The sequence below is a fragment of the Taurulus bubalis genome (genome assembly GCF_910589615.1).
Source record: "Taurulus bubalis genome assembly, chromosome: 3".
Classification (NCBI taxonomy): Eukaryota; Metazoa; Chordata; class Actinopteri; order Perciformes; family Cottidae; genus Taurulus; species Taurulus bubalis.
In genome coordinates, this window is record NC_136591.1 from 33,030,939 (window position 1) to 33,044,122 (window position 13,184).

The following is a 13,184-nucleotide window of genomic DNA, read 5'->3' on the forward strand; positions in this document are numbered from 1 at the left end:
GTGATCGCAGGACCACGTCAGCTTTTACGGTTTATTTTTCCTTCTGGTGCTTTTTTCCCCCTTTCACTACCATTGTGTTCATGCTTCAGTGACAGGAGGAGAGAGGAGTTGCAGCTTAAAGGAATGCATACGTCTTTAGTTGCAGAAGATTCTCCTTCAGCCCTGAAGTCGGCATCGTGGCATCATTTCTTGTCATCTATGAGCTAACTGAAAATAATAATGCAAATATATGACTTGAACCTGATCCTCATTCCAAAAGGAGGAGATGCATTTTTTTAGTCACGTCCCTTTCACACGGCTGATTTAATCTTCTAAAATAAGAGCGAGGCATTCACAGCATGGGCAGATGTTTATTGCGCTTCAGCACAGCAAACAGCTTTAGGTATGAATAATGTAGAGTCCTTTTTAAAAGGTTCAATATGGGAGAATAGGGCCAGGTCCATTCAATACCTTTCTTTTTCTATTTTTTTATAGAAAAAAAACCCATGCAAACTTTAAGAGTTTGAAAGAATTTCTAAAGTGCACTGGAGGCCACCGGAAGAGTTACGGGCCTTTTTCAATCAAGTCTTTTTAATAGCATCCACTTCAGGACTGAAGGACTTTGAGTCATGGTGAGAAAGGACTCAATCCTCATACATATATATATATTATATAACGAAATGAATCACTTCTACAGACGACCAGTCACCAAACACTTTTGACCCGGCTCATTGTATCTCACTGGATGGTGGATGAGACGCGTTGCACCGCAGTCATCAAAGCCGGACGCGGTGTTCGGTCCTGAGCCCACCCCTATTGTTGTGTCATACCCACCCCTATTTTTTGTAGGCCAACCCAAAAAGCAATAGGGGAAAAGCCAGTGGGATTTTTCCATTGGATTTGAGATTAAGGAAGAAAATAAATTCCTTTGATGATCCTTTCACGGTTTGTTCACACTTTGCTGATTGCATTTGAGCTTCAAGAAATCATAAGAGGTAAAAAAAAAACTAAACCTTGGACTGTAAACAAACAACACCATGGTCACATGACTTCACCACGAAGCCGAAGGCGGACCAGTGTTCAGTGTGATGACGTTTAGTCCTCTCATTTAATCACTTTTTACCGCCCCTTTTCAAGACGCGTAAAAGCTTCATAATTCACTGATGTCATTTTATGTCATAGAACAAAACGTAAAAAAACCCGTCAACTTCGAGATGCGGAAACCAGGAATTGCAAAAATGCCGCTTCATCAGGTGTCAGGTCTCACCAGCGGAGCTAAAATACTGTTATCGTCCACCAGTCAAGAAGGCAAATGTTTTGTGGCGTCTCTCTATTTCCAGACAAGTCATTTCGTTGGTTATGTAATTTGACATTGAGTCCAGGCTGCAGCCTCAGCTCCCACACAGCATTGTGTGTGTCTGAATCAGATACTCAATCTCTGTAATTGAAATGGATGTAATTCTGCTCCGGCCTACTGTGTGTGTGTGTGTGTGTGTGTGTGTGTGTGTGTGTGTGTGGTTGTGTCTGAAATGATGTAAATCACGCTCTGCTGAGAGGTGGGTGGGATGCAGACTAGGGAAGCGCTGCAGCAACTGAAACGGGGTATCCATCACACAACACAAACACATACCTTGCAACTCTGTGTTGCACACTCTCAGATCTCCTGAGCCTTTTGTTACAGAGCCTTGAGCCAGCATCCACAGCATCTACTCCCAGGCCTGGAAGAACTCTCTGCAGCAGCACCGCACACCTCCCTGATGACGACAAACACGCGCCTCATCGACACAAACGCGCTCGTGCACGCGCCTCGAAGTCCGCGCCTCGAAGTCCGCACTATCCCTGGAAGTTCCCACGCCTGATTTAACGAGGCCGCCGAACCAAAGAGTTTCACACCGGCCTCTTTCTACTTTGGGTGTTGTGTGTTATCACAGCTTCGCATTAAATCCTTTTTTTTTCTTTCTGTACCACTGTCAAATATTTATTTTTTAAGCGTGGTAATCTTTTACTGTAACCTTGACAAAAAAGTGTTGACGCTGAGCGGAAGCCAATAGGTTAATACACTTTGGGATTGTGTCTTGTGTGTGTTCGTGCTTGCGCATGCTTTCTGCCTACGATGACACGATTAGCCGAGGGCTTAGCCATCACTTTTTCTCGTCCGCGACCTCTCGCAAAATCCAGTGTAGACTCACCGTCGAGGCGGCAGTTGGGGCTAAATGGGATCACCAGCGGGGCTGAGGGGTGTTGAGACCGGGATCAAATTGCAGGATTAAGGATTAGACCTGGGGTTTGCATTGAGTTAGCGTCCCGATATGGGACTCGTCGGGGACGTTTTTCTATCTTGAGAACGTTTCTGGGACGAGAAATGCAGTGAGCTGAGGAGGAACTTCAAGAAGAGATTTTTTTAAGAGAAGTACAGTTTTTTTCTTTTCTTTCTTCTTTTTAATATCCGTGACACTTTGACTGCTGTCAGTCTCTTGAAGGCTGAGGCTGCTAGTTTTAAGCTAAAGCTGCTGAGTCAGGGTGCAGTGCCAATAATAATTAATCTCACAGTAAAGCTGGAGAGAGAGGTTATGATTTCCTTGTCAGGCTGAAGGATCTGTAATAAATTTTGGGCATTTTCACATTACTAGGTCAACAGGTTGCTTTCTCGAAATAGAACTGATATTTTCAGCCATCGCATGACTATCATCGTCATTATTATCACGCTGTGTGCTCATTAGCTGGCTGGAAAGTCTGGGCCCTCACTGCTTTTTAATGGCTGGTTTGGTCGGGGTGTCAAAGCGATGCTCAAACAATCGTGGTGACGGCAGTCGGGGCCCAAACAGGCATGGTGGATTTAATAGAATGATCATAATAATAGCAGTAGTAGCAGAAAGAATATGTGACTAGTACTGAGGATAAGAGCAGTGGAGGAGAGAGGGGGAGGAGTCCGTGGCCCTGGTCCTGGCCCTGCTGGTAGCTATCAGCAGGTCTTTACTTAACTATGATGGGCAATTAAATGAATATTTAAGCTGGGAAAAAAGCACCACAACTGATTAATCCATCAGTCAGTCACGCACAATAAACACTCTGTGGGTGCATTTGAAGGCGTGATGCTATAGAAAGCTTCAGGAAGAGGGGCAGCCGAGTATATTGATTCACATTTTATGTTTATTTTTTTTCACGCGACCTATAGTTGCAGGGCTGAGGGGCTACGCTCCGCCCGGCTGCTGTGACTTAATCCGTGGCTCTTGTGACCCGAGGTTGAGCGGCCGTGAGCGCTGCATGAAAAGCAAAAGGGGAGACGGGCGCGAGCCTCGCCGAGGAGCTCCGTGTGACCCACAGCCGGAGGGCACGCTAGAGTCGTGCGGGCGATGACGTCCACGTGACATTTGCTGTTCTTCGGCTTGATCTTCCCCAAGGCAAATAAACCCATCCCGCACATCCAGATACTGTATTGCCTTTCACCCACTTCAAATATTTAATTCTATACAAGTCATTGTGAAGAAAAGCTGAGCGACAAATCTGTATGCAGGGTGAGCAAAGGAAGCAATGAATTAAAATGTGCTAAAAACACATTTAAACACATAAACGCTTGCTTAAAAATACGGCATACTGTCAAGGAACCGATTTATAAAAATCATAATTTTAAATGAATTTCAAAATAGATCAATGTGGACTTATTGCTTAATCCCTCTCAGGAACGCACACGGTTAAACTGTTATTCCGCCTGATTTTAGAGATGAGTAGGTAGAGCTCATGTTTGCAATTTGACCTCTGTCAACAGTATCATTGTGTGTCTGTGTGTGTGTGTGTGTGTGTGTGTGTGTGTGTGTGTGTGTGTGTGTGTGTGTTGTCAGTTGTCAGTTGCTTTCAATCACTTATACACACTCCCACATCACAGCGTCACAGATTACAGCCCTGTCTTCACCGCCTGATTGCGTGAAGCAAAGGTTATTTTGTTCTGAATAACCAAACAATGCATCACACAATTCTCCCGTCGACACACAAACACACACACACACAGTGAATCAATGTCGCGATTGACCCGTCATCCACACTTATAGTTAAATCAGCTAATACTCGTGTCTTTAGAACCAAAATGGAAAGGAATAACAATTTGTACATGACATACTATTGGTGCGTGCGTGCGTGCGCGAAGGACACCTGAATGAAGCATGGCGCAGTGTGGTGCTTTGCTTTCTGCTTTAAATCATCCATCATTCCCCTCTTCACTCATTTTCTGCATAAGGTAGGAACTGAGGAAGGAAGGAAAAGAGAAAAAAAGAAGAAAAATGGACAAGGATGGAAGGAGCAATCAAAGAAAAGGAGATAAAGGGGGACAGCAGGAGAGAGGAAGGACAGAATTGTTCTGAAAAGACAGAAACTGAATAAGGAGAACCGATGGATGGACGTCTCAATAGAGGGCAGCTGAATGTAGGAAGAGCAACAACTAAATGGATTGTATTTCCAGGCACACAGGAATAGAGGGACTTCTGTTAGCTAATGACTTTTGGACCTTCTTTTTTTCCCCTGCCGTGCCTCTCCCATCCATCCTTATTGTCTGCCCGCGAACAGAACGGTAATGATTCTTCTTGTCTTTCCCGAGGACGCCAGCTCTTTCATTCTTCATCTTCCCATCCATCTCTTGCATCTTTTTCCTCCCGTGTTCGGCTTTTATTGGCGACGTCGAAAAGGACGATCGTCACACAACCCTTGTTTTCTATTTTGTCATTTTAAAATGCATTCTCTAAAGAATCCTGTCAGAGGACAAAAGATCGGCACAAAAATCATTTAAATTAAAAAAAAAAAATTATTATATATAATGCAAATATATTAACAAATAAATAATAAGAAATAAAAGAAGTTTCATGAACACAAATAATTGTATTTCTTTATGTGGTGAAGCTGGTACATCAGGAAACTAGGCAGGGAGAAAATATTCAAATCGGACCTCCGTCTCTTTTCTGAAGATGTACAGGCAGAAGAGGCGCGTTACCCTGGAGACCACGTACCACTGAGATCCCAGTGGTGTTTGTGGTTTTCTGGAATGGAATGTTGTTGTTTTTTCCCCATATGTAAGCATCATCCCGCTGCGACAAGCCTATCGCCTACAGCAAGTATCACACGGCATGTCCTTCCCTACTACTCTGTCTTTATAGAAGCATCCGAGACTCCCTCCTCCTCCTCTTCCTCTTCCTCCGCTGCCCCTCATGCTTGAGAGAAGCATCATAGACGCTGCCCTCTGCTGAGCCATCTGCCGCCTCACCATGCGCTCCGTCACAAACAGAAACAAACTCCTCGGCAGCGCCGCACCTCCAAGATAATTTCTGCTCTGACAACCTCGTGGGCCTTCGCTTTAACCCCGTCTCCGTTTCTATAGTCTAACACTGACACGAATGCTGGATCTGGTGACGAGCTGATCTTAGCCGATTTCTCGGTTCCTGGTGGCTCTGAACAAGCTGTCGCACAAATGTCAGGGATATTTTTTATTCTCTGTGATCAGTGTCATCTGAAAGAGCAATTAGATTTAATGCCGTATGTGACAAAGCTAATGTTTATCATTTTAGCTTAAAATATGATTTGGACGCTGAATTCATGCGCAGGTATCTGTTTGTAGAGATTATTCGACAGCACATCAGTGTTTTCCCTTTCCTTTCCCTCCATCTTTTATAGTCGATTTAAAAGTAGAAATATGCCAGGTGTGAATGCAACAGCCACTGCTGTAATGTCCCCCCACCCTTCTCATGTAATATATTCAGGTGTCTGCACCGGCTCTGTGCAGGTATGTGCATCAGCTCAGTCTCACAGGCGTAACCGTGACTCAAAGCGTTTATTTAGGCTCTGAGTCTTTGTTTTCGACAATCCGCGTGTAAACAGGAGGTTGATTCCCCCCAATAATAAAAAAAAAAGAAGACAAAAGGCACGGAATAACAGAGCAGCAGCGGGCGCTTCAGAGTAGTGGTTGAAGAGGAAGCAGGCAGCCGATGGCCGTATAAAAGGTGCTTTGAGAAAGCGGGAGTCACTAGAACCACGAGAGGCCCTTGAGCCTGCAGCCATAACCGGGCACCCAAAACATTGTGCAGTTCGCTGCATCAGAATGAGAGGTTAGTCGCGGACAGACACCGAGGTGCACGGACACTCACAGACGCGTGAGCGATCGCATAAGTCTCACAAGCACTTTTCACATATTTTTTCCCTGTGAGCGTTGTCCTGTTACTCATATTACTCCCCACTCATGAGAACTGTGAATCACATTATATCACAATAGAAATGGGTCCCGAGAGGAATAATAATGTGTATATAACCCGCTGTATGTACAATACTAATTAAGGCATTTCGTATTTCATGTGTATCCTTTACAGAAGGACAAATGCCACAAAACTTTCCACAAGTCTTTCCTTTACGCTCTACAGTCTTCTTTTTTCTATTTATTATTAGTATTCTGGTCGGTCTTTGACCATCTGTACCCGTCACATCTCACACACACACACACACACACACACACACACACACACACACACACACACACACACACACACACACACACACACACACACACACACTCTGATACAGGGTTAGCAGTGAGGGGGAAGGAAGCACAGCGACAAGACAATGGACGGGAGGAAAGTGTCTTGTCCTCTCGCCGTCGCTCTGGGGGCTTCACTGGAGTGAAAATGTGAGGGGGATGGAAAACAGGAAGGACAAGTGACTCCAACAGTAACTGGATCTGCTGACACCTCCAGTCACATGCTCTCTTCTACGCACAAGGCTTGAGGCTCGACTTGTTCGTGTTTGGTCCATTTCTGATTGATTTCACACATCGGTTGCGGTATTCGAACGCCACATTTTGATGACGGTTTCACGCTCACGTATGCGTGATTCTCCCCCTTTTGTGTTCTTATTATTGTCACGCCATTCCTACGTTCCTCTTCTAAAAGCATTAGTCGGCAATGGGCGTCGGGATGGGCGTCGCTCTCATGTCTGTAAGTTAAGTGCCTTAACTCTCACCATTTCTCATCGGTTAAAACCGCCGTTGTTAAAGAAATAATGTTTTCCCGACACGCAGCGAACACAGTGCCTTCTGATGGACAACAGTGGCCCGCTGCCTGCAGCTGATGATTCAGCGTTGTGTGTAATGGAAAGCTTTTAGCAGCCTTTGCATCCTCCCACTACTTACAGAAGGAAATAAATCCACCGATTTACACAATAACAAACCGGCAGCAGCAGCTCCCCGGTTGTCATCTAGACATCATTTTCAAACTCTGTCTTGTTTTTCTGTCCTTATCACTATTTCAGTGGTCTTTCCTCTTGTTTTTCTTCCCACCTCTACTCCCCTGCCCTTCTCTCCGTAGAGCCGCCCACCCTCCGCTGATGTATTAATGTCCTGTTCTTGTTCCTCTTTCTTCACCTCCACGTCTTCCATTTCAAGACGTTCTTTTTTTTTTTGTTGCCTCTTCCTGTCTTGCGTCTTAAGTGGTCAGATAGCTCCAACAGATGAGGTCTTGTGTTTATAACAAGTATGTTCGGACTAAAAGCTTTGCTGAGGACTCGGAGCAGCATGCTTAATGATTCATTGAGCTTCCACACACACACACACACATACACATACACACACACACACACACACAGGCGTCGGTAGTGTCGAATTCGTGAAAAGGGGTTTGGGTAATGACGGCGCTGGTTTTGTGTGTCTTCCCTCCTGCTACGAGGCTAATCGCTGGAGATGAGCAATACTCCCGACGTTTCATCAGTGCCGATGATCTCTCACCATCTGTCGAGTCAAATAAGTTATTCAAACTCCAAACATAACTCTTAACTTCTGCTATTTGTTCACCGCTTGTCCCAGCGGGGCTGCTGCCGATACCTGTTGTCATTCATACTCCATAAAAGGAGTGGTACGGCTTTAAACAGTCGCGTGAACTTCATCGGAGCTTGTGCTATTTTAAGTCGAACTTTAAGGTTGTTGTTTTCTTTATTTAATTCAGCTTCCTTCCCAGATGTGTCTCAGGCAGATGATATGAAAACACAACCATGTGTATTGACAAGTTCTGTAATCTATTTCTAACCTTTCTAATCTGTTCCTCTTGCAGGCAGTATAAAGGGAGCGACAATAGTGGACGCTCTGGATACCCTCTACATCATGGATATGTTTGAGGAGTTTGATGCTGCCACTGACTGGGTAGAGAAGAACCTCGACTTTAATGTGGTAAGTGAGTGTGAGTGTGTGAAAGTTAAGCAATCCATACTGGCATTTTCATGGGTGGGAAATGAAAAAAGGACGAATAATGAAACAGGAGGAGGAGGAGGATCTCTCCCACTTATCCATCCAGCAGGGTGTGTGCGTGCATTAAAGTAGTAAGCCTTAATAGACTTCTGTATGGATCCATTAGACATGTTTTGGCTCTTTGTCCCTCTAGATTTTATTGCTTTGTGGATACGCAATCGAAGTCAGTATTCTCATTTCCTGTCCACACACACACACACACACACACACTTATGTGATTCCTAGGGTGACGTGCATTGTCTCACGATATGGAAAAATATTTATGACATTTTTTTTTTTGCGACTGTTTTGATTAAACCATCTCAGAACAATGGTTTCAATAATGTTGATAACACATGAAGTGGCTTGTGATCCTTGAGGAGCAGAGCCCATTAGGAGCCTGGATAATTGTCTCTTGCAATGTAATCATCCCGGCATCAGAAAATTACATTACGTTTTTATATCATGTCATTAAGGAAAATATATCTCATGAAATATTAAAACGCCCAGTAATTTTGAGCTTATTATGCTCATTACATTATGTCTTGATTATACTAATAATCATCTGCTTATAATGCCTTTATGGACACTAGTTAAAGAATCATCTGATTGGTGTTTGGTCTCTGGATCAAATACAATTTGAAGCTAATGTTTTCGTATGTTTACTTCTTACACTTGAAATGTGCTTCATCATTTTCAAATGTTGCTTTTAAATTGGGGTTGTGTAACACACTCAAATGTCAATGACTCGGCTTCGAAAAGGGGAAGCCTAAGTGCAGCAACATCAAGGCCTTTTTTCATCCAATTGCTGACCGTAATTTATTTTCAGACAATATATCACAAATAAGAGCATCCACTTGACAGCTACGAAATCTTCACAAAAAGTCAAAATAAAACTGCAAACATGACTCAAACTATATGCAAGTTGGAAGCACATTATGTTTTTAGTCTTCCTTGTCTTAAAATGTTGCAAATAGATTTGGCAGAAACTCAGACAGACAGACAGGTGGTGATTTAGATTTTTGGGATTCAAGCCAAACTGTATGTCGCTTTCAAGTGCTGGTGGGAAAGCATGTGGTCCAGGATGTTGACTAATGAACAACATCACATGACAAACTATGAATAACACAGAGTTGAAGTTGCACTTCTTTTTATGTGAATCACCGTTGTAGCTTCTGAAATATTTGTTTTATTTCACCTACAGATACTTGGATGTCAGACGTTGTGTCCATATCTGTTGTTGTTCACATATCTTTGATTGCATCATGATGGAGTCGTCCAATAGCTCCTGGACTTGAACAGTCAAGGCGCTCCATTCTACCCTTGATGTCAATTATTCAAGTCTGTATTGACTGTACTATGGCAGAGGGTCGAGGCTTTAGCTAAATCAATTTTGTTGATCATCACAAGGACACTCCTCGCTCCTCACACACACACACAAGCTATGCTTTCAACAAGGTCTGGCGCAGTGCTCACGCCGCATAAACAACTGGAGAACAATGAGGGCAAAACAGCAACCTGCTTGTGCCTCTAGTTCTTGTTGTCATCAAATATCAAGTATTGTCGTCATTGTACCGTTTGTTGATGAAATCATTTGCAAACGGCAAGCTAGCCACTTTACTAGCCAGATGATCCATGAGAGTCTGGAGCAACTAGCTCATGTTATCCGCTCAAGATGGTATTTTGCTACTTTAGCGACACGCTGTGGGAGATCTGAAAAAGAGGCAAAGCACTCTGGAGTGTCCATAAACGTTGTATCCCTGTCCAGAGTCCTTTTACACACATAGAAATCAATCCACAGGCGGAAGGTCTCCATTTTTAAGTTAAGTTACATTTGGTACACATCAGCCCTACAAAGCAATTAATACATGCAAGTTGTTACATAATGTATGGTACCGTTAATCCTCCTTACTGTACTGTATGCTAAACTCATTCACATGTGGAGACGCCTCAGCAATCCCCTGTGCATAATCCTGTCTTACTGACGGTATTTACCAGCAGTCGTCCCGTCACTCAAGCAGCATCGTCACAGCAGGAGGCCCATTGTTTTCTCCTCAGCTCCATTCATGTGCTTCAGCCGTGAAGATACCTTTGATGCTCCACACTTTCTGCATATGCTTTAGGATAAGTGCTTTTTAATGGCCAGGCAGTTGTTGTGAAACCACCCTATTGTGAAAGGACAATTTAAATTGATCAAATATATATAAATATAATATTGATGAAAATAGATTTAGACATTCCTCCATACTTACTTGGGAGGTTTATCTGAAAGATTTCAAACAGACAAAAGCATTTTGTATCTCGTCTGACAGCGTGACAAACGACGTGGAATCACAAAACTGATGTTATGTCTTATGAACAACTATAAACTTTTGCGACTCGATTGAAATGATCCAGGAAAGTAAATCTTTAAACATTCCCAGAAAAGATTTTAAAAGTTGTGAACACTTTCGTTGCCCCGGAGGTTGAAGGGGCCTTTTTAAAGTCATTTGGAGATGCAGAAAAAAGGGATTAAAAAAAAAAAAACACACACACAAAAAAGTGACAGAATAAAATAAAAGGTTCGTTCAACCAACAATGGGGGGATTGTTTGAGACTTATGAATACAGAAGTGGTGACAGTAGCCAGCAGTGTTTGTCTCTGGACACTTTGCCAGAAGATGAGTAACAGATGGAGAACGGAGAGAATACAGATTCACTTGGTGTCTTTATGCAACATGTCCACGTCAATACAACTGTCCCGAAGCAAAAGTGCACACGGTTTGATGGCTTTGAATTGTCAGTAAACACACACACAAGCAAACCAACATACAGTATCATGACAGCAGTAGACGGCGGAAGAAATGGCTACGCCAAACTTTTGTGCCGTTCATAACTGCTGCGTGAACATTTTCTCCTGTGGAACTAAAGACTAATGGTTTGTACATTCGCAATGCAAAACGAACCTGCGCACCACATACTGATTGGGTCTCACTGGAATTAAAGAGGAGCGGAGGAAAGAAAGAGCTGCTGGCCAAACAAGTAAATTGTGAAACCATTGAGGCACAAAAGTAGCTCTTTAAGATAAATTTGTGAATTAAATTTAATCGATCTGGCACTTTTGAGCTCTGCCAGTTCCGCATGAGCCAGGGGGGGAGTTTAAGCCAGCTGTCTGGGCGTTGCAGCTTTATTATGTTGATGATCAAAGAATAAATGGTTTTGTTACGGTTTGGAATGTGTATCTACATCCTATCCAAAAACGGTTATTGATGAATTTGTGAGCATGCGATTCAGAGCCAATTTTAAACGGAACATGGCTTCAGTGACTAGGAGGAGTTGAGCCCAGTTAGAATTAGCTTCAGCTGCCGATGCTAGAGTCCCACCCTGTGCTGGCGGAAGACGTCGGTGTTACAGTGATCTCCGTCTGCTTTGGCTTCCTGATACGCATCAGTTAACCTGCACACACCCCCTGAGTTACTCATCAAAACCGTAGCTTACATGACTTCAGCGTTACTCTCTGCTCTTCTAGGGCCGATGACTGAGACGGTGTTTTTTCCCTTCATCTCGAATCCAACAAAATAGGAGTGCAGCCCCGACACCTCACTCAAGAGTCCCACTGCAGGATCCACACGGGTCACGCTCACATTTAATCCTACACAAGCAGCTATGCAACACCTTTTGGCTCTATTTAAAGGGAGAGAGCAAGTGTACAAGGTTGATATCACCCCTGAGACTCAAACGCTCTGAAACACAACTCGCGATCATAAGCTACAAAGAGCGGGGGCTTCGGGGGGAAAAAAAGGAAACGCATGAATTTTCTCTTCTGGGAAAAATATAGGTGCAGGTTGCTTTTTTTTTTTTTAAAGCTCTAAGATCAGCAAATACAGTTTGTCTGGTGGCACTTAACAAGTACCCCCCCTCAATAAAAAGATCATAAGATAAACTCTAATCTAAAGAGGTCTACTCGGGCGATTATCTCATCGATTCATCTCGCTGTAGCCCCTTAATTAGCTCTGTTAGGAAAAGGCTGTGCTCATTCAGTTTCCTGGGCTTCCTGTAATGGATTTAACGTTGCAACATCAGGAGACTTGACTCCTCGCCTGCCAACTTCGTCGAGCCTCCTTGCAGGAACGAGATAACGTCGCACAACTGCTGACTCATGCGACTGCAGGGTCATTGTGAAGCGCTGATGGGTCGCCAAAAGCAGAGTCTGCACTGTTATAATGAAGCTGAAATGTTTCGGTTTCACTCTTCATTTAGACGGCACTCGTAGATAGCAGGTAGAAATAAGTGTGTCCTTTTGCATTTCGGAGCGTTGCTGAGGAAATAATTATGTTTTAATTAGGAAGAATTAGCAACACAATCAAACTACTCAATCAGTCATCCAGACTTAGGGGAGGGGTGGGGATGACAGGACACATTTTGTCTGGTTTATAATTTGTTTTTCCGCAGACGGCTTCTATTGTCCTATCTCTGGTCGACAGCAGTGACTTATGAGAGCTGTCAGTCAAGCACAAAAACTTCATCTGACTCAGGAATCTGTTCATAAAGACGCAGAGAGGGAGAGAGGAGGCTTCTATTGTTTTGTTGCTGAGACAAATGGCTTTACAAACTTACATTTTCCGTCATTATTTGTCCCATTCCCTCTGCCAAAAACTGTCTAGAAATAGAGGCATTGTATTTTTAGATGCGCCGCACTTTATCACTGCCATTTAAGGCAATGTTTGGTATCGAGGGATTCTTTTATTTTTTGTACTTTGGGGGACGTGAAGCCCTTCACTGCTCGGTGACAGATTGGAATAAGAGTGCCCAACAAGCGGCCATCAGCATTTACTTCTTATTTTTATAAACCCTTTAAAAAATATCTGCTGATCGACAGAATAACTCCAAATCTGGCACATACATCCATAACTATTTTTCAGTGTCTACAGCCGTGCTAGCAGCTCTGTGAGGGCAGTGTTCGGGCACAGCGGTGCTCGGAG

General features: G+C 43.5%; 1 protein-coding gene across 1 annotated transcript in view; it reads left to right on the forward strand.

The window, feature by feature from the left end:
* Positions 1-13,184, forward strand: part of man1a1 (mannosidase, alpha, class 1A, member 1) — a gene marked incomplete at both ends in the record, with an annotated part of 112,222 nt that overhangs the window by 42,102 nt on the left and 56,936 nt on the right. The window contains one exon of the mRNA XM_079216299.1: positions 8,056-8,167. Coding sequence (XP_079072425.1) covers positions 8,056-8,167 — 112 coding nt within the window. The remainder of the gene's footprint in view (positions 1-8,055; positions 8,168-13,184) is intronic.